We start from the raw sequence: 17,394 nt of genomic DNA on the forward strand, positions 1-17,394 counted from the left end.
CAGAGTATGTTCCCATATGTATAGGAACATGTAGGAAGTTTGGACCCTGATGATGGGAATATTAATCGAAGGATGATGACCCATTTGACTTGTTAGCTTGATGGGTTGATAGGATTGGAATAAGAGAAGAGATCAAATGGACAGGAAATAGTGGTGTAGGAAATGAACATTAGTTGGTGGGTACACAGGAATGTTCCTTTAGGATGATTTTTTTTTTCTATAAAAGAAAATAATGAGACTATTATAAGGTACCCACTAAAGGGACGGTCACAAGGGCACGTGGTTACTGATTCCTCTAGTTATTAAACTACTGGCGACTTTCCAGTAATACCGTTGAGACCCAACCTCCTAACAGCTGTAGATAGCTGTCCAATCTCTTCCCATGTGACCCCACTGCCACATTGAGAGAGAAAGAAAGAGATTAGGATGCAAGATTTAATGGGGATATATTGAATGACATGACAAAAATAAAGCTCTTAATGATGATGATGATGATGATATTGTTCTCCTCTTGCTCCTCCTCCTCCTCTTCTTCTTCTTCTTCTTCTTCTTGTGTCTTTCTTGCTTCTTTACCATTGCTTATCACATTCCATTTCTAGTGTTCTTCTTAATTTCATATAATTATACCAAAGAACAACCCTTTGGTGACAATTGTGATTTGGGTTGTTCTTTTTTTTTTTTCTCTCTCTCTTGGTGACAATAAGAAGAAGCTCTATATCTTGAACATCGTTCTTGAGTTCCCTTCCCACATTATAGGTTTTGAGCTTTTCTTGAATCTTGAAGATTGTTCTTTTAGTTTCTTTCCTTCTGTCTGAATCTTTTTTTCTTGTGTCATTTAGAGGTGTTGAATACATTATTATACACTACTAAATGGCACAATTACCTCCAAAAATTCCAAACATGCAACCAACATGGCCCGAATTCTCACATCATCAGAAATTGCCTTCCATGGGAATTATAGCACCTTCTAACAACAATGCTGCTGCCTCCACCGCCGCCGCCGCCGCCACCACGACGCAAAACCCTTCATGGGTAGACGAATTCCTCGACTTCTCATCGGCGAGACGTGGGACCCACAGGCGGTCAGTTAGTGACTCAATTGCATTCCTTGAAGCACCATTGATAGAAGAATGTCGTGCCATAGGTGCACCTCATCATCATCATCATCATCATCATGGCTCTGGACATAACAGTAGCAGCGACTTCGATAAATTTGACGATGAACAATTCATGTCCATGTTCAATGATGATATTTCCAATGCGGTGGCGCCTTCCTGCTCCAACCCATCAACGCCATCGGATCATAATAGCTTTAATGATGAGAAAGAACCGACGTTGTCTGATCAAAAGCAGCAAAAGATAAGAAATGAGTCTGATGAGGTTCAAAGCCAATGCCAAACGGATACACAAAATCCATCAAATGCAACCAATACCACTTCCAGTGATCGAATTATCGATCCCAAAAGGGTCAAGAGGTAATCATGCATACGCCTGCACAACTTATATATTATATATATATATATATATATATATATATACACACAATAATATTGCAGAAAGTCTCGTATGCTGCTGAAACAGCCTGTAATAATATTTAATCTCAAGGTAGCCATTAATTACATTTGCTTTTTGTTTGCATTAGAATCTTGGCAAATAGGCAATCTGCACAAAGGTCACGGGTAAGGAAGCTACAGTACATATCTGAGCTTGAACGAAGTGTCACCTCATTGCAAGTAAGTGATTAACTAATTAATTCCTTACAAGATATGTATTTTTCTCTCTAAAGTGTAATAATTAATGCATGGTTTAAGAGTATTCGTGGGTCTAATTAATTTTCATCTTCTTTTGTTGTAAAAGGCTGAAGTCTCAGTTCTATCACCAAGGGTTGCCTTTCTAGACCATCAACGCTTGCTTTTGAATGTTGATAATAGTGCTCTCAAGCAAAGAATTGCTGCCCTAGCTCAAGATAAGATTTTTAAAGATGGTCAGTGCTTCTTTAATTAACCCTTAATGACATCTTAATTGCTTTCTATAGCATTAAGGAATAATAACATGCTATTTTGATTTTTCAAATTTTGATAAGTGCTTATCTTGAAATAATCTCACATTATCTCTAATAATTTGCTATATTTTAATAAGTATATATCGAGTAAATACTGGTAAGTATCGAATAAAAACATATAGTGATACTCTTGTATATCTGTAGGGCAATGTGACAACTTGCATATACATTTTTTTTTTCTATACTATAATGTAGTGGCACCTTGTACTTGACATATACATAATTAAGGAACAAGCGATTTTAGATCAAATAGTGCAAATAGTGTTAGTTTTCTCAGGTCACATGTAAATAAAGCTGGTGGGTTGAAATATAAATGCTTTCTTAAATCACTATTTTGGACTCCACAATTTCTTAGTGCAATCACATCTATCTATCGTGTCAAGTAGTCGTTCATGAAATGAATTCCAATTTCATTAACCAAAAAGGAAAAGGAAAAAAAGGAAAAGGAAAGAGGGAGGGAGAGCCTATTAAGTTATGTAAAAGGTAGATGATTAAATGATGCCTTTCAAGACTGATTTTCAAGGCAACCAAATCAAATTATAAAGTTCCAAATTTGGTAGAGAACTTTTAGGTGCTCTATCATTAGAATCAAAATATCATTTTCATAATTAGGAGGGTTAATATTAGTGTTTAGATATATATTTTATTTCTGATTTCTACTTTATTCTAATTTTCAAGTATAAATATCGTATGTGAATGTCTTTAATTAGTATAATATATATAAAAAAACTAATATTTCACTCATGAGAAGAGTAATTCTTAACGTTTTTGAGTTCTGAGATACTGGCATATACTATTCATTAATATTTTGAAAAAGCCAGTAATATTTATGTTCCCATGTTAGATTTGGCTTTTCACGTTCTGATAAACCCTGTGACAACTAATGGATTTGAAACAAATGCAGCTCATCAGGAAGCATTAAAGAGAGAAATAGAGAGACTAAGGCAAGTTTATCACCAACAAAACCTCAAGAACATGGAAAATGCTACAGCATCACCATCTCCAGCAACTGACTCCACAGCTCCTACTGAGAAGGGACAGCAACTACTCCAAGTTTAACTCCTTTTTTTTCCAGTGAGTTTGTTCAAGCATGGTAAACTGACCAGTAATCTCTCATTACCAAGAACACACTACAATCCTCTTTTCACCAAAAAAGAAAAAAAAAAAACCAAGAATTTGACATATAATCTCAATGTCAAAAAGAAATAAAAGATTCTTGGAGAAAATTTTGGAGATATGTTGAGCAGCATCAAAATATATTTTTTTTCTTGGAATAATTGTAACAGAACAAAAGCTACAGGTTTCATTGGTCACTTCACCATGCTTCCCCATTAAAAAAAAAAAAAAGGAAAAAAGAAGAAATATTTACTGGAAAGGAGTCACATTCATAGAAGAAGAGGGGACTCTATATTATATTGGTGCTCTCTGCTGGTAATCTGTACATTCACGTGATGTGTTCACATCTGATTGGGGACCACTCAACCTTGCATGATTGCATTGCAGGAAAACACATGTGCAGCTGTGAGTTAAAAGGAAAAAAGAAAAAAGAAAAAAAAAACAGACAAGAAAAAGAAAGAAAATTGTCTTTGCTTTAACTAGGAGAAGGAGAGGTGTGGTACTGATTCTAATTTTTTTTATTTTTAATTTTAGTCTGATTTATTCTTTTTATAAGTTAGGTTTAGTGGTATTGTGTTGGGATGTATGAAAGGAAAGGGAAGTGGTTGTCAGTGAAGCTGCATGGGAAGTGTTTTTGATACCTTGATGCATGTCAGATTGCTGTGCCTTTTTTCTTTTTTCAGCGATTGATCTCTTTGTTGTATTGATTATTTTTCTTTCTTTGTTAATTTGTCAAATTGTTGTAATAACCCAGATTAATTTCAAGAGTTTCATTTTGTTTCAATGCAAAAATGTTAGTGATTCGAAAACTTAATGAAAGTTAAATTGACATTTGAGTTTTTAATATCATCCATGTATTCTTGAGGATTATGGAGTTAATTAAAAGTGTAAAATTGTAAATTAAAAAATTGAACTAGAAATATTATCCTAATTCAATAGAAATGCGAATTAAGTAGGGAATGATGTAATTTTATCAATTTATATCATAAAATATATCCTAAATATTTAAGAAAGTATAGATAAAATAGTAAGAGCCTTTTATAATTTAAGTAAGTTATTGAGTTTAAATTTTAGATATGTAGCTGAGTTAAATTAGATAAAATATATAACTGTTGAATTTGGATTTGTTTGTTAAATGTTTAATAAAATTGGGGGGGTTAAATCATAAACAAGAAAACTTAAAGGACTTTAGAAGAAACAGACGAGGGACAAGTCGAAGAGCCATGCATGCTCCCACTCATCTATGTCTCCACACTTGCGAGAATTTGGTTGGGTATGGAAACTCCAGTTGGTATTTAATTTTAGTGTTTTCCTATTCATTTTTTTACACTATTTTTATTTTATAATACATTATTATTTTATGTGTATAATACATATTTTAAAATATATTTTAAAAGATATTAACTGTTCGTCGAGTATAAACCACTCACTCCAGATAAATATTTCAATTCTTGAAATTAGTATGGGAGGATGATGCTCTAATATCTAAGATTGGTTTCAAAATGTAAATATATATGTATTAATAATTTTATGTTACATTTGCCATATCCAAATGTCTGGAATATTCAAAATAATATTGTGATGCATTTGCTCATTTTATTTATAGATGAAATGATAAAGGTCTTTACTGATCTCAATTAAAGTTTTGAATTCAAGTTTTGAAAATGTAGTTATCTTAAAATTTTTGAAATTGAAATTTTTTCATATTTAACTTGAGCATGACTTATCATATTTGTAACCTCCGCCTTTTATTTTAAATTGAATGGTTGAGATTTTACTAAAAATTTGAATTTAAATTTTTAAAAATTGACAGTTATTTTTCATATAATTTTACAACAAATGCTCTAGATTAGTTAGACTAAATACTAGATTAAAAAAATGTTATTAAGGATAAAATAAGCCTGAGAAAAAAATGAGAATAAAGATTCAGACTTACTGTAGGTTTAGGGAGCTTTAAAGTTTTCCAATCTCCAGCATAATTTTGATTTAAAAGGTGGGTCAGGACAATTATTCCCCAACAAAAGAAAAAGAAAAAGAAAATTGCACATATCTAATCGTATTTGTATATAGTGAAATTCGTGGGATTGATTTGGTGTTTTTGGATAGAATTAAATGGAAAGATCACAAATTCTGAAGTTCCAATTTTCATCTATCAAAAATCTCAGCTACAAAATGAGCAAATGTATAATTGAAATCAATTCCTATTTCAGAAAGAAAAGGTTTGGATTATAAAATGGTTTTAATGGAGAATAATCCATAATTTCTTAATTTGTTAATAAAATTAGAAAAATGCTCAATTACTGATTCCATCACATTGATAGTTTTCATTTTTAAAGAATAACTGACTGAGGTGAGTATCTTAGTTAGGTTTACACTTCCGCATGACATTGATACTCAAGTGTTCTTGAAAACAGCTTGAGAATTGAGATTAATCCTTCAAGAAAATAACTTTCCAAAAGCTTCAACTCTTCAATACATTTTTCAAGAATATCTCCTTCAGGAAAATCCTTATGGGAGTTCCATACTTCCATATTAAAGAAAAAGGATTATCAAAAAAATAAATAAAAAAATAGAAAGACAGCCTTTACTTTGATCCCACACTCTGAACAGGGTTCATGCTACTAAGTTTCAGCTTTATTTCTTTATGACAATTGTACAGGTTCTCTCAGAATTTATGTTCATCCGATCTTCTGATAATGTCTTGATAGAAGACGATATAGGGGTGCCAGGTTGAAGAAAGAACAAAGATGTGCTTCTGATTAAAATTGATAATTAATGAGACAGTGAAGGTGGTGTTTACATGATTATTCTGTTAGCAAATGAGGATACTGAACAATAAAAAATATAAAAATACGAATGATACTCCAATTAATGACAATAAATGGACGCAATCAGAAATATATTGGCTCCTATTCGTAAGTTTCGGGAGCTCCAGTTGCCGGTAGTCTTGATCTTCCGTTTATGGAGCAAATAGCCAATGGTGATTTGCCGTAAAAAATTTTGCTCCTACTAATGCTGCCGCTGCTGCTGTCTATCAGGCAAATGATGTTCGTCTGCGACAAGATCGTGCTGCTGCTGCTGTCTATCAGGCAAATGATGTTCGTCTGCGACAGGATCGTGCTGCTGCTGCTGTCTATCAGTCGAGCAATGCCCATCTGCAACAGGATCTCGCAGTCTACCAGGTAAATGATGTTCTTCTGCAATCAGAATAAGCAATTCCTGTATATCAGGCGACCAATGCTCATCTTCAATAGGATCTTTAAATCCATTAGGCTGGCGATTCTCATCTTCAACAGGATCATGCTGTGGTTGCTGTCTATCAGGCAAGCAAACTTCATTTGGAGCAGGATCCATAGGCTGATACCATTTTGGGAGAATATAACCAACACCAAATAGCAAAAGAGGGTAAATGTTCCTCCAGTAATCACGAAAAGTCCGCAGTAGCTACTTTGTCCCAGATTATCATGGTCATCTGACCCCGAGGCCAAGCACTTGTAGGAGGAGGTCAAAGAAGTTTCAAGATCCTTCAGTTTCCACTTTCTGCTACGCTTAAAATTGCTTCAGAGATGTCAGAAGATATGGAGAACTCCTTGGAAACTCCTGAAACAATCAAAAAAAAAAAAACTTTTATCCGCAGACTTGAAGCTGATAAAACCTCTTATGTTAACAGTGACATGATGTAGAGGTTGTTTGGTTCAGAGATTTGGTATAGTTGATACCTCTTTCTTGTTGAATAACTATATTAAAACGTTTAGTAAAAATTTAAAAAACAGCAGCTGATAGCTGATTTAGTCTTTCAGCTGTTTTATTTTAGAGGTTTTTTCTTATCGGCTGATAGTTAATTTGATTTTTTTTTATTTATTTGGATACTATTATCTGTATTAAAATTTATTAATAATAATTTACTATAAATTGATTTCATATAATCATATTTTTATATTTTATAATAAATAATAATTATTTTGCAATTATTCTTAATAATTAAATAATTATAATATTTATAATTATAGTATTTAAAATTATAAATTTTTATTAGTAGAATTTAAATTTAAATTTCTACTTTTAAAATAATTTTTATAAATTTTGTAATAATAAATATAATTGAGCTAAAGAAAATTAATTATAATAATTTTAATTATTTTAAGTTATTTTTATTAATTTATATTATTGAATATAATATAATATAATATAATAAATTATATTTAATGATAAATTATATCATCAATAGTCATTTAATATACTAGCAACAATCGATAATAAAAATTTATTAAACAGTTTAATTTATCAACCATCAGCTATCAACCACCAGCTGCAGACCGAACAACTCATAATCCCCGTCCAGATTGAAAAATGGTTCAGAACTAATAATGCTAGCTGTTATTCTGAAGGATACCCACAAATCCAAAACCTCCGACTTTAAAAGTAGGTCCTGAAGAGGCAAGTCTTCTGCAATTTTTGGCTAGGAAAATTTTGACACATGGAACTTCAAGAAATGCTGCATTTATCTCTCCACTAGCAAGAACCTGAGCATTTTGATCTCCTGAATATATTCGTACTATATTTTCAGCATCGAAACCTAGGACATGTTCTAAATATTTCACAACAAAGGAGTTTCCATCACACCCAACTTTTGCTCTACTCTCCTTCAGTGTTCCAACATCAACCATTACTGGATCAAGTCTTTGAACAGTAAGCAAGGTTGTCAAGTTAGGAATGAAACTTTGAGTAATGACTATTACCACAAAAAGCCATGCGACCATTGCCGTCCGAGACAAATTGCTGTGCAGTTTATCTCCTACAGCGAAGATAAAAAAAAATAAGGGCAAAATCAAACATTACGCATTTGGAGAACATTCTAATACTAAATGTTTCAGTTCTTGCAAGAGTAAATAAGAGAAAAAAAAAAAAGAAAAGAAAAAGAAAATAACGATGCAATTCTCACCCTTCAGTGAAAATATTGTGATGAAAGCAGTTGAGAGCATTCTTCCAATTTGCTCCCAAATAGTGCCTTGGGCAAACTGGTTGTTGTATTGCCTCTCAATCAACCAAACAACAATTCAATTATAAATGTTGACTAGCCCTGTGAAGATCCACATGGATGTTGTCAATGGTTTTGTAAACAACCAAGCTCTGTTTAATCTTTTTGGTTTGACATACACCAACACCTGCAGGCCTGGATCAGCATAAGGCTGCGTGAACTCTGCAAATTGGCACCGGTTGGCCACTATAGCTGTATCAGCAACTACTGCATCAACGATCTTACACAATGTATTTAAAACGAGTTAGTTGCAGCATAAAACACTATAAAAAGCAACCCTACAGTTTCTGAAGTCAAAATTTGCTGTACAAAAGAGATATAAATCTTACCCGAAGTTTAATTTGTTCTACCGAAGAGTCATAGGTTCCCTTGAAAGGAACAAAATTATGTGGCAATGTATAAGGTAAAAAGCTGAGGGCGGATTTGAAGATATCAACGGAAAAGCCTGTAACAGTCATACCCTTACGATTATCATGTTTGACATGTATAAATTCTTTATATTGATTCCCCATAGGAACTCCAATTTTAAGTGGCTCAGTACTTGTTGGTGCTGCCCATCCTCTAGGAACTGACCAAGGGCCTCCTGGCCAAAATACTTGTCCTAGAATTCTCATTGATTTGTTGTACTTACCACGAATGCCAATGTTCTCTGAGAAACCTAAATTCTCAGTCCAGTATCCAAGTTCTCTGTAACTTTTCCCGACCACATTAATTAACCGAAAAATGTGAGCCGGAGCAAGAATTTCCTATCTGAAAATGAATGCACCAGTTAAACCCTCAAAGCTGTTTACTTTTAGTCTGCTCAAAAGATTATGTCCACTCACTGATGCTATGCGAGAACTATCTGTTGAATTCTGAAGGCCCTTTTGATATGGAATCTCTTCCATTGCCAGAGCTAGAGCACACATAGCATCATAAGCTTGTAAAGCATATATTCCTGGTTCTGGCTATAGATCATCGGTGTCAAATTTGTAATATCATTAGTTGTGATCCGTACAAACTCCTCCTCCATCATTCCTAAATTCTTTGCTTCTGTAAAGGTATTAGCTGCTAAATTAATCGTAGTATGAACAATGAAAACTCTACATCGGCCACTCTTAAGATGCTTTAACTTTCCAGATAGTCAGTAAGGCATTAGAGATAAGAGGCAAAAGGTCATTAATTTCTGATCCTGCAACTTGAAGAGCAGAGATTAAGTATCCAATGATACCCGTGACAGCCGAATTGAAGTCCTCGTAAATGACATTTACTTTTGGGCAAAAGATTTCAAAAATAATGCTTTATCTTTTTTATTTAATTTTTAGTTTGTCACAAGTATCACAATCTCTTAGGTTTGGGGCAGGTTCGGTCAGAATGCAAAATATTTTGGATAATTTGGCTAAGAATTAATTTTGGAGTAATTTAGACCTCACCAGAAAGTTTAAGGGGCAAATTTACACTTAACCGAAGTCCTTGGAATGCCAAATAGTTAACAAATTTCCAGCGCGCATAATTTGCCTTTTCTCGTAAAGTTTCATAGTTCCTCATCAAATATGCTGCTGATAATAGACATTTTATCATATTTAGTTGAGAATACTGCTTGATTCTCAGAAATTTCATCAATCTCTTCTTTTTCTTTTTTAGAAAGGGGAAATTTCTTTAATCTTAGTATTTCGCGCATTAAAAGCCAGGATTCATAAAATGTACTCTACTTTTCAGATCCACAAGATTATCCAGATTCCTAAAGCACTTGAAAAGGACACATGATTGCAGATCAAATCATCACTCAAATGACAAAATGATGGTGGCGAAATGGAAATGAACAACAAATTAGCAGCTGCAGAGAGATAGAGCTTAACCAGAAGGCATCTGGTGTATTAACAGAGAGATGCACCAATACATAAGAATTCACTACAACATAAAATTCGCATCTTAACCATAAAGTAAAAACAGAGAATAAATATAGCATCATGCCAAACTACTGCCAAGCATCTAGGATATCAAAATAAGGGAATTTTCAGCAGCAACTATAAATTTTGAGCTTCTAGTTTCCAATGTTTTTCCATTAAACTTACATATTCCACAAGACTCTAAACAGACTCCTGAGGAATTGATTCTTTAGCTGGAGCACATTCCAATTTCTCTGAGACCTTACGCTTCCCAAAATCTTCCTTCAAGACATTAAGTTCCTTCTCAAGCACGGGCAGCTTGTCACACAGTATATTTACCCTATCCTTATATGCTTCAAATTGACTAATGCACCCTGCTTCAAATTCCTTAACCTTCTTCTCAGCGAACAGCCGCTTTTGCCTTTCTTCTTCCTCTTGTTTCAGCCGCAGCTTCTCCAACTCCGTGGTACTCAAAACAAGACCCCCGGATCCAGTATCCTTGTAAATTGGTTCTTCAGGGTGTCGACATTTTGCTCGATAATCTGCAAATGCCTTGTGCGTCTCCTTCAAAGCCTTCCTGTACCCTTCTAAGAGATTTCCCATCATATATAATTCCCGTTCTAGCCTATATGTCTCCAACTGTCTTTTCTGTTGCTCCTCCAACTTTGCCTTGTGCAAATGCTGAATCATGTTTTCCCGCTGCTGCAACTCATTCATCAACATTTGCTGATGGATACTCAGCTCCTGAAAAGCCTGCTCCTTTGCCTCATACAGCATTCTAGCTTTTCCCATTACACGTTCCATTTGCTCAAAACACACATCAAATTCAGATAGTGACTTCATATCCCAAGGTCCATCACTCCTCATCCTCTTAGTAGCACTATTAAGTGCATGATGAGGCATATCATTCTCAAGATGATCAATATCTCTCTTGTTTCCATTGACATTACTGAAAAGCGATGAACTGCCAGGAATTGACTGTGCATCAACCCTAGAAGCAAGAAAGTCCCCTGATGACACATTATTACGAATTTGCACCCCAGAACTAAAAGGATTTTGTGATGCTGCCATGGCTGCAATAAGATTCTCAGAATTTATACCGTCCAAACCATCCCCTTTAGGTGACATATTAAAAGCCATTTGTTCCTCCTCCTCCTCCTCCTCTCCCTCCTCCTCTTCTCCATTCTCCCCTTCCTTTCCCTCATCCTCTCCTCCCCCTTCTTCCTGTTTTTTCCCCACCTCACATTCCACAGCTCCAACATCACCAAGATTACACCTTTGCAGAAAACTCCCATCCATACTGCTCTTTCTCCACTGCCCCTGTTCTTCATCCTCCTTACTTCCCTCAAAATCCATTGCTTCCTCCTCACCCACAGCTTCCTCCTTTCCTGCTTTCTCATCCTCATCATCATCTTTCACCATATTATCCAATCCACCAAGACTCAATTTAATGTTATGCTCCTCCAACTCCGACACTCCATGAATTTCCTCACTTATTTTCACATCTTCCTCCTCATCATCATCCTCCTTAATATCTATCTCCAGTTTAACAACCTCATCCTTAAACAAGTCATCCCTCTGAGATCTTATCAAAAGCTGCAAATGTGAGGCATAATAACAATTCCTTAAATTAGGTGCAGCAGCTAACTCCTTCTTAACCATCAACCAGATCAACTCGGACCAATCAACCTTCTCAAAGTTGCCACCTTTAATCAATTTATTCACATTCAATACATCATCAGTCATCATCCATGTATCTTCATGCAACAACAACCAAGTTGACACAAATTCCTCAACAAACTCTATAGACTCTTTACTCTCCATATCCTCCAGTGCATTATCCACTTTATCTTTCTTCACTGGAAGCTGCAATGCGCGGGCTAAGTCAGGGCGACTAACCTTGATTCGAACATTATTAACATAGCTATGGCGACATTGGGCGTTAAAATTTGCAATCAATTGAGCTAATAGATCAGCGCGGAGATTACTAATATCAAATTGCAAGTGAACAAAGTCCCATAACCCAAGTTTTTTAAGTAGAGATTCATGAGAGGCAAAATCTAGGTTCTTGATGGGTCTAAACGGGACAGGGTTCAAATTTTCAACTAAGAGTTCGAGTTTTTTGTGTGATTTCTTACCACCACGTCTTTTCTTGCGCTTTGCATTACCACCGCCACCGCAACCGCGGCGAGGGATGGTGACCGTGGTGAAGGCCACGCGGCTGTCGGAGATCGTTGGAGAGGATTGGGCGATATCTTCTGGGTCGGATTGGTTAGGATCATCGGATTGTGGGTTAGGGTTTTCCTCTTCGGTGTCAGGGACAACTAGGGTTAGGGTTTTAGGAGATTGGGAATCTTCGAATTGATTTTTATTGGGATTTTGATTTTGTTGTGTAAAGTTAGGATCCTGTGGAGGAGAGGTTGGGGGTTGATTCTGTGAGTTAGTCGGAGAGCTCATTTTTAGCTTCAATTTTGGTGGCAGAGACGGTGGTGCCTATTTTCAGACGATTTTCAAGTTTAGGAAAATGGAAAGTTGACTGACGATGCTGACCCTGGGCACGGCACTATTGTATCATACGAACATGGACCCAGGGAGGAACTCCCACAATTATATTCCGCATGTGTTTTATGTTTTTTTACTTTTATTATTAAATTTAATCAATCGAGATCAACTTAAAAAGATAGCTAATCCAACTAACTAAAAGTTTGTATATTTACCTGTTTGAAATCTATTTAAGAATTTTTTTTATTTAAAAAAATATAAACAAATTAAATAAAATGAAATGATATAATTTAATATTGTGGAAATTAATTAAAATTTATTTAAAAATTTTATTTATTTTTATAGATTATAATTTAGTTATATTTAATTTTATATAAATTTAAATATATAAAATTTTAAATTAGTTGTTACTTCATTTAAATCATGTAAACTTTAGATTTATAAATAAATTTTATAAATTTCAATCAAATACAATATCAGATTTAATTTTCAGTTTTCAGTGACTAAATATCATTAAAAATAATAAATTTTAATGATGATAGTTGACTGATATTTTTGATTTTTTTTGTTATTTTTCTAATCTTTTTATTTAATTGAATTGATTTTTTAATTAATCAAATCAGTAGCTGATATATTCTGAAATTCATTTTTGTTCAAATCAATTCTGAATCTTAAAATATATATATATATATATATATATATATATATATATATATGTGTGTGTGTGTGTGTGTGTGTGTGTGTTTGTGTTTTTGGGCCCTCCTAAATTGTAAGGTGTTTCCCTATATAATCTCCTCTGCCAACTACTACTTTATTTATGCTTACATTCCATATAAACATGAGACTCCTTCATTTGCATACCTTAATTGCTATTCTGATATTGCTTCCTTGTTCTAATTTTTCTTTTTCTATTTTTCAGTTTAATTGGGTTCTAAGTGGGCTCCAACTTAAGATATAGCTTGCAACTGCTACAATGATAATATCCCAAATGTATCAGAAGGTTGTCCAAAAGACTCCAAGCTGCACAAAATCGTTAAATTTTTAGGCAGGTTGGTTGCTTTGAGAAAGCATATAATTCTTTACCAAATTTCAATTGTTAAATCCACTATTTAATAATGGTAATTAAAATGTAAATGAACCTTATAAACATGGTTCTCTGCCCTGCTGACTTCACATGGCCACCTCATTAGAAGAATACTTCCACAACTGCTCCATAACACCAGTCTAATGGTACTTGTCATTCAAGCTGTAATTCTCAGTGAAAAGATTAAATACATGCTTGAAAATCAACTTTCATTTCTGTTATTTTAGTTTCAACCTGTTTTCCAGTTTGACACTCTTTGTGCATATAGTTGACTAAGAATCCTTCCAGGGAATCAATTTCTTGTTCTAGATTCCTTCCTTTCTATTATAGTCTTCACAAATTACACTTATTTTATTGGTTTTCAGCTTCAACTCAATCCACTTGAGCTGCTGAAAGAAACAAGCCTAATCATGAACAAGAAATTTTCTTTATTATCTCTGGTAATCCTCTTTGTTATACTGGCCTGTCCTGGCCATGGTCGGATTTTTATAGATAATCCAAGTTCTTCCATGGTTTCTGATGGAAAATATAGCAGTGCTCAGGGACAGCAGCCATTTATTCGTCTATACGACTTGTTTTCATCGGATGGTAGCTGCGATGAAACATATGGTTTCTTCCCATGCACAACCACAATCCTCGGAAACATTTTCCTTATTCTTGTCTATGGTTATTTGATGTTCCTGTCTGCTAAGTTGTTGTCTGATGGAAGTGAGATACTTCTCCAAATTCTTGGTCCTGGCATTATAGGTGGTCTTTTCTTGCCTGTGTTGAGTGCCCTTCCTGATTCAGCTATAATCCTTGGTAAATTTTACTTTCTTTCTTTTAATGTTGATCTCTCAAGTCTTTCTTGATTTACATGCAATCTGTGTTTAAAGGAAAAGAAAGAGATAAAAGAAAGAACTTGTCCAACTTGCGAATAGAAACTTCATTTCCATAGCGTTAACAAGAAACATCAAAATTCTTTTTTCTGTAATCAACATTGATATGCATAAGCAATAAGAAGACATGGAGTCCATTTTTTTTTAGAGACTGCATTTTGTTACTGCTTAAACAGTCTTATAAATCTGGTGCTGTATGAGTGTCTGCTGATATATACACGTCTATTGTTTTTATAGCATCTGGGCTATCTGGGAGCACAGAAACAGCTCAAAGTCAGGTGTCAGTTGGGATGGGTTTGATGGCTGGATCAACTGTTCTGCTTCTGACATTACTATGGGGCTCTTGCCTCATTGTTGGCAAGTGTGACATTGAAGGTTCTGTGGCTGTAGACTCGAAAGATACAAAAACATTTAGCCTAATCGGTATGATGGTACCTTCCTAATGCTTTCTTTTAGACTGTTCTGTTTTTTTCCTGCACTCGTAAAGTTTAATTTTTTCGATGCAGTGATACTGCAAAAATTCACTTCTTATTCACATTACACGATCAGGATCAATGAGTTTATGCACTGCAGTAGTGAGTCCGGTTATGGCTTGTCTTTAACTAGACTAGAAAAGGGGATTTAATTTATTAAGCTCTATAAACCCATTGATCTTATTTTGTGCATAGTACAAAATTTTCTAGTTTTGGAACAGAATTCAGTGGTTTATACCTGCAGGATCTGGAGTGACTACTGATATTTGGACTAGTTTTGCTGCAAGGCTCATGGTAATATCTATTATCCCCTTCATATTAGTTCAGCTACCACAAGTTTTGCACAGAACTTCTCAAAGCCGCTTAGCAATTCTGGTTTCCCTAATCGTCTCCCTTATTTTATTAGTTTGCTACAGCCTATATCAGGTACAATTTTGAGTGATTCCAAAAATCCTACATATCTTTCTTGATGGAGACTGCATGGTTTTCCTTAATTTAGTAACTAAGCTTTATTGATTGTGACATATAACTTTATTGATTGTGACATATAATTTCCTGTTAAACATTTTGGTGCAGGTTGTTCAGCCATGGATTCAGAAGAGAAGAATTGCATATGCGAAACATAAGAACATAATATCAGGAATACTTAAAGATTTAAAAAAGCGCTCGCTTGGAAGACTTTTCACAGTTAATGGTGATCTTAACAGAGATATTATTCAAAAGTTAGTAACTTCTTTTTTTTTTTTTTCATTCCAATTCTCTTACTGTCAAGTCTTTCCGAGGTTCCATATGTTACATTATACAAGTCCTATTCATCACTGGCCATATGAAATTCAACAAAATTCTGTAAGATTGATACCTAATGCACTCTCCATTGACAAAAATGACAGGTTATTCAAGACAATAGATGACAACTCAGATGGATACCTGACAATTGCAGAGTTGAAGGCACTTATAATTGGAATCCAGTTTGACGAGTTAGATATTGATGTTAGTGTTGCAGTTGATCAAGTATTGAAAGATTTTGATACATCAGGCGACTCGTGTGTCGATATGGATGAGTTTACCCGTGGAATTTCAAAGTGGCTCCGTGAAGCTAAACATTCTGCTAGATATTTTGATGACCACAGTAGAGGATCATCGCAAGTTTTAACAGGCTTTGATCAGGTAATGTTGCTATTCATATTAAGTTAGGCCTAATGATCTCGTTTACCTTAATCATATTAATTGTGAAGATTTCATGAAATAGCTGAGTATCTAATACTTATAATAGTAATAACATAGAATGTAAAAAGCTGCAGCAAACAAGTGCAGAAGAAGATGTTTTAGGAGATCAGACTGGTGAAATTTCATCAAATCCTGGAAACCCGAAATGGAATACAACAAAAGCAGTGCTGATGTTGATTTTAGGAACAATTGTTGCTGCTGTATTTGCTGATCCACTGGTAGATGCTGTTGACAATTTCTCAACTGCTTCAAACATTCCTACCTTCTTTGTATCCTTCGTGATCTTGCCATTTGCTAGCTCTAGTGAGGTGGTCTCAGACATGATCTTTGCCAGCAGGAAGAAGTCAAGATATGCTTCTCTAGCATACTCTGAGGTCTTAAGTCTTTCTCCCTTTTCTTCTTTATCCTTAAAAACATGTTCCTAGACATTGATGAAGAATAAGATGTTGAAATCAAATGAAAGATGGCCTTATATTTTATTAGGTAACTCTGAACCCTTCTTTTGCTTATTTTTTTGGTGCAGATATATGGGTCGGTGACAATGAGCAATGTTCTTTCCCTGTCAGTGTTCTTGGGACTTGTCTACTTTCGGGGTTTGACATGGAACTTCTCATCTGAAGTTCTGATAATTCTGATTGTGTGCATTGCGATTGGCCTAATTGCCAGTTTACGCACCACTTTCCCTCTTTGGATGTCTCTGGTGGCTTATGCAATGTACCCTTTCTCTCTGTTGCTTGCTTATATCTTCAACTATGTTTTGGGGTGGTCCTAAATCCTAGCCTTACTTTACAGACCAGTAAAATAACATCACCATTGTTAAACATGCCTTGAGTTACTTCCATTTGATGCCCAAAGGCTGAAGTATAGCTTCATTTAGCTCCTATATTTTTCAAATAGTTTTAATTTAGTCATTTTTCAAAGAGTAAGCTGGCAGGTTATAATAATAACATTAGAAAAGGCCAATTGTGGCGGAATCATAAATTAATTGAACTCTGAACAAAGAGTTTGAAAAGTTAAATTGAAATTTATTTATTTATAAATTAAATTTTAAAATAAGAAATATATTTTTAATTTATAATAAATCTATTAAAGCTATTAAAACTAACCAACAGCTGCCACCAACACCTTTTCACTGCTACCACCAAT

General features: G+C 34.5%; 4 protein-coding genes across 4 annotated transcripts; 2 read left to right on the forward strand and 2 right to left on the reverse strand.

Moving 5' to 3' along the window:
- Window positions 1-448: 448 nt before the first annotated feature.
- LOC8264231 (basic leucine zipper 61) lies at window positions 449-3,962 on the forward strand. Its single transcript, XM_002525100.4, has 4 exons — window positions 449-1,475; window positions 1,643-1,733; window positions 1,858-1,984; window positions 2,967-3,962. Exons 1-4 carry the CDS (start codon window positions 871-873, stop codon window positions 3,119-3,121), a joined length of 978 nt encoding a protein of 325 aa, XP_002525146.1. The 5' UTR covers window positions 449-870; the 3' UTR covers window positions 3,122-3,962.
- Window positions 3,963-6,187: 2,225 nt separating this feature from the next.
- LOC112535728 (glutamate receptor 2.5) lies at window positions 6,188-9,124 on the reverse strand. Its single transcript, XM_048376537.1, has 7 exons — window positions 9,041-9,124; window positions 8,546-8,962; window positions 8,344-8,436; window positions 8,121-8,214; window positions 7,572-7,973; window positions 6,726-6,778; window positions 6,188-6,535 (listed from the first exon to the last, which is right to left on the reverse strand). Exons 1-7 carry the CDS (start codon window positions 9,122-9,124, stop codon window positions 6,188-6,190), a joined length of 1,491 nt encoding a protein of 496 aa, XP_048232494.1.
- A 925-nt stretch (window positions 9,125-10,049) lies between these two features.
- LOC8264228 lies at window positions 10,050-12,677 on the reverse strand. The gene has a single exon (XM_002525097.4). It carries the CDS (start codon window positions 12,539-12,541, stop codon window positions 10,286-10,288), a length of 2,256 nt encoding a protein of 751 aa, XP_002525143.1. The 5' UTR covers window positions 12,542-12,677; the 3' UTR covers window positions 10,050-10,285.
- A 1,175-nt stretch (window positions 12,678-13,852) lies between these two features.
- Window positions 13,853-17,114, forward strand: LOC8264227 (sodium/calcium exchanger NCL). Its single transcript, XM_025158430.2, has 7 exons — window positions 13,853-14,471; window positions 14,786-14,971; window positions 15,266-15,447; window positions 15,598-15,743; window positions 15,912-16,188; window positions 16,323-16,622; window positions 16,772-17,114. The coding sequence occupies exons 1-7, from the start codon at window positions 14,081-14,083 to the stop codon at window positions 17,018-17,020; spliced, it is 1,731 nt and encodes a 576-aa protein (XP_025014198.1). The 5' UTR covers window positions 13,853-14,080; the 3' UTR covers window positions 17,021-17,114.
- Window positions 17,115-17,394: the final 280 nt, after the last annotated feature.

The sequence above is a fragment of the Ricinus communis genome, chromosome 7, assembly GCF_019578655.1.
Source record: "Ricinus communis isolate WT05 ecotype wild-type chromosome 7, ASM1957865v1, whole genome shotgun sequence".
In the NCBI taxonomy this organism is placed as follows: domain Eukaryota; kingdom Viridiplantae; phylum Streptophyta; class Magnoliopsida; order Malpighiales; family Euphorbiaceae; genus Ricinus; species Ricinus communis.

What these genes read in the sequence shown, in the direction of transcription:
- LOC8264231 (XM_002525100.4), top strand. Translation starts at nt 871, where the DNA reads ATGGCACAATTACCTCCAAAAATTCCAAACATGCAACCAACATGGCCC. An exon ending in GATCCCAAAAGGGTCAAGAG is followed by an intron (nt 1,476 to 1,642) that starts GTAATCATGCAT and finishes TGTTTGCATTAG; the next exon opens with AATCTTGGCAAATAGGCAAT. An exon ending in GAAGTGTCACCTCATTGCAA is followed by an intron (nt 1,734 to 1,857) that starts GTAAGTGATTAA and finishes TTGTTGTAAAAG; the next exon opens with GCTGAAGTCTCAGTTCTATC.
- LOC112535728 (XM_048376537.1), bottom strand. Translation starts at nt 9,124, where the DNA reads ATGTGTGCTCTAGCTCTGGCAATGGAAGAGATTCCATATCAAAAGGGC. An exon ending in TAGAACAAATTAAACTTCGG is followed by an intron (nt 8,437 to 8,545) that starts GTAAGATTTATA and finishes ACATTGTGTAAG; the next exon opens with ATCGTTGATGCAGTAGTTGC. An exon ending in TCTCTGAAGCAATTTTAAGC is followed by an intron (nt 6,536 to 6,725) that starts GTAGCAGAAAGT and finishes AAATGGTATCAG; the next exon opens with CCTATGGATCCTGCTCCAAA.
- LOC8264228 (XM_002525097.4), bottom strand. Translation starts at nt 12,541, where the DNA reads ATGAGCTCTCCGACTAACTCACAGAATCAACCCCCAACCTCTCCTCCA.
- LOC8264227 (XM_025158430.2), top strand. Translation starts at nt 14,081, where the DNA reads ATGAACAAGAAATTTTCTTTATTATCTCTGGTAATCCTCTTTGTTATA. An exon ending in TGATTCAGCTATAATCCTTG is followed by an intron (nt 14,472 to 14,785) that starts GTAAATTTTACT and finishes TTGTTTTTATAG; the next exon opens with CATCTGGGCTATCTGGGAGC. An exon ending in TTTGCTACAGCCTATATCAG is followed by an intron (nt 15,448 to 15,597) that starts GTACAATTTTGA and finishes ATTTTGGTGCAG; the next exon opens with GTTGTTCAGCCATGGATTCA.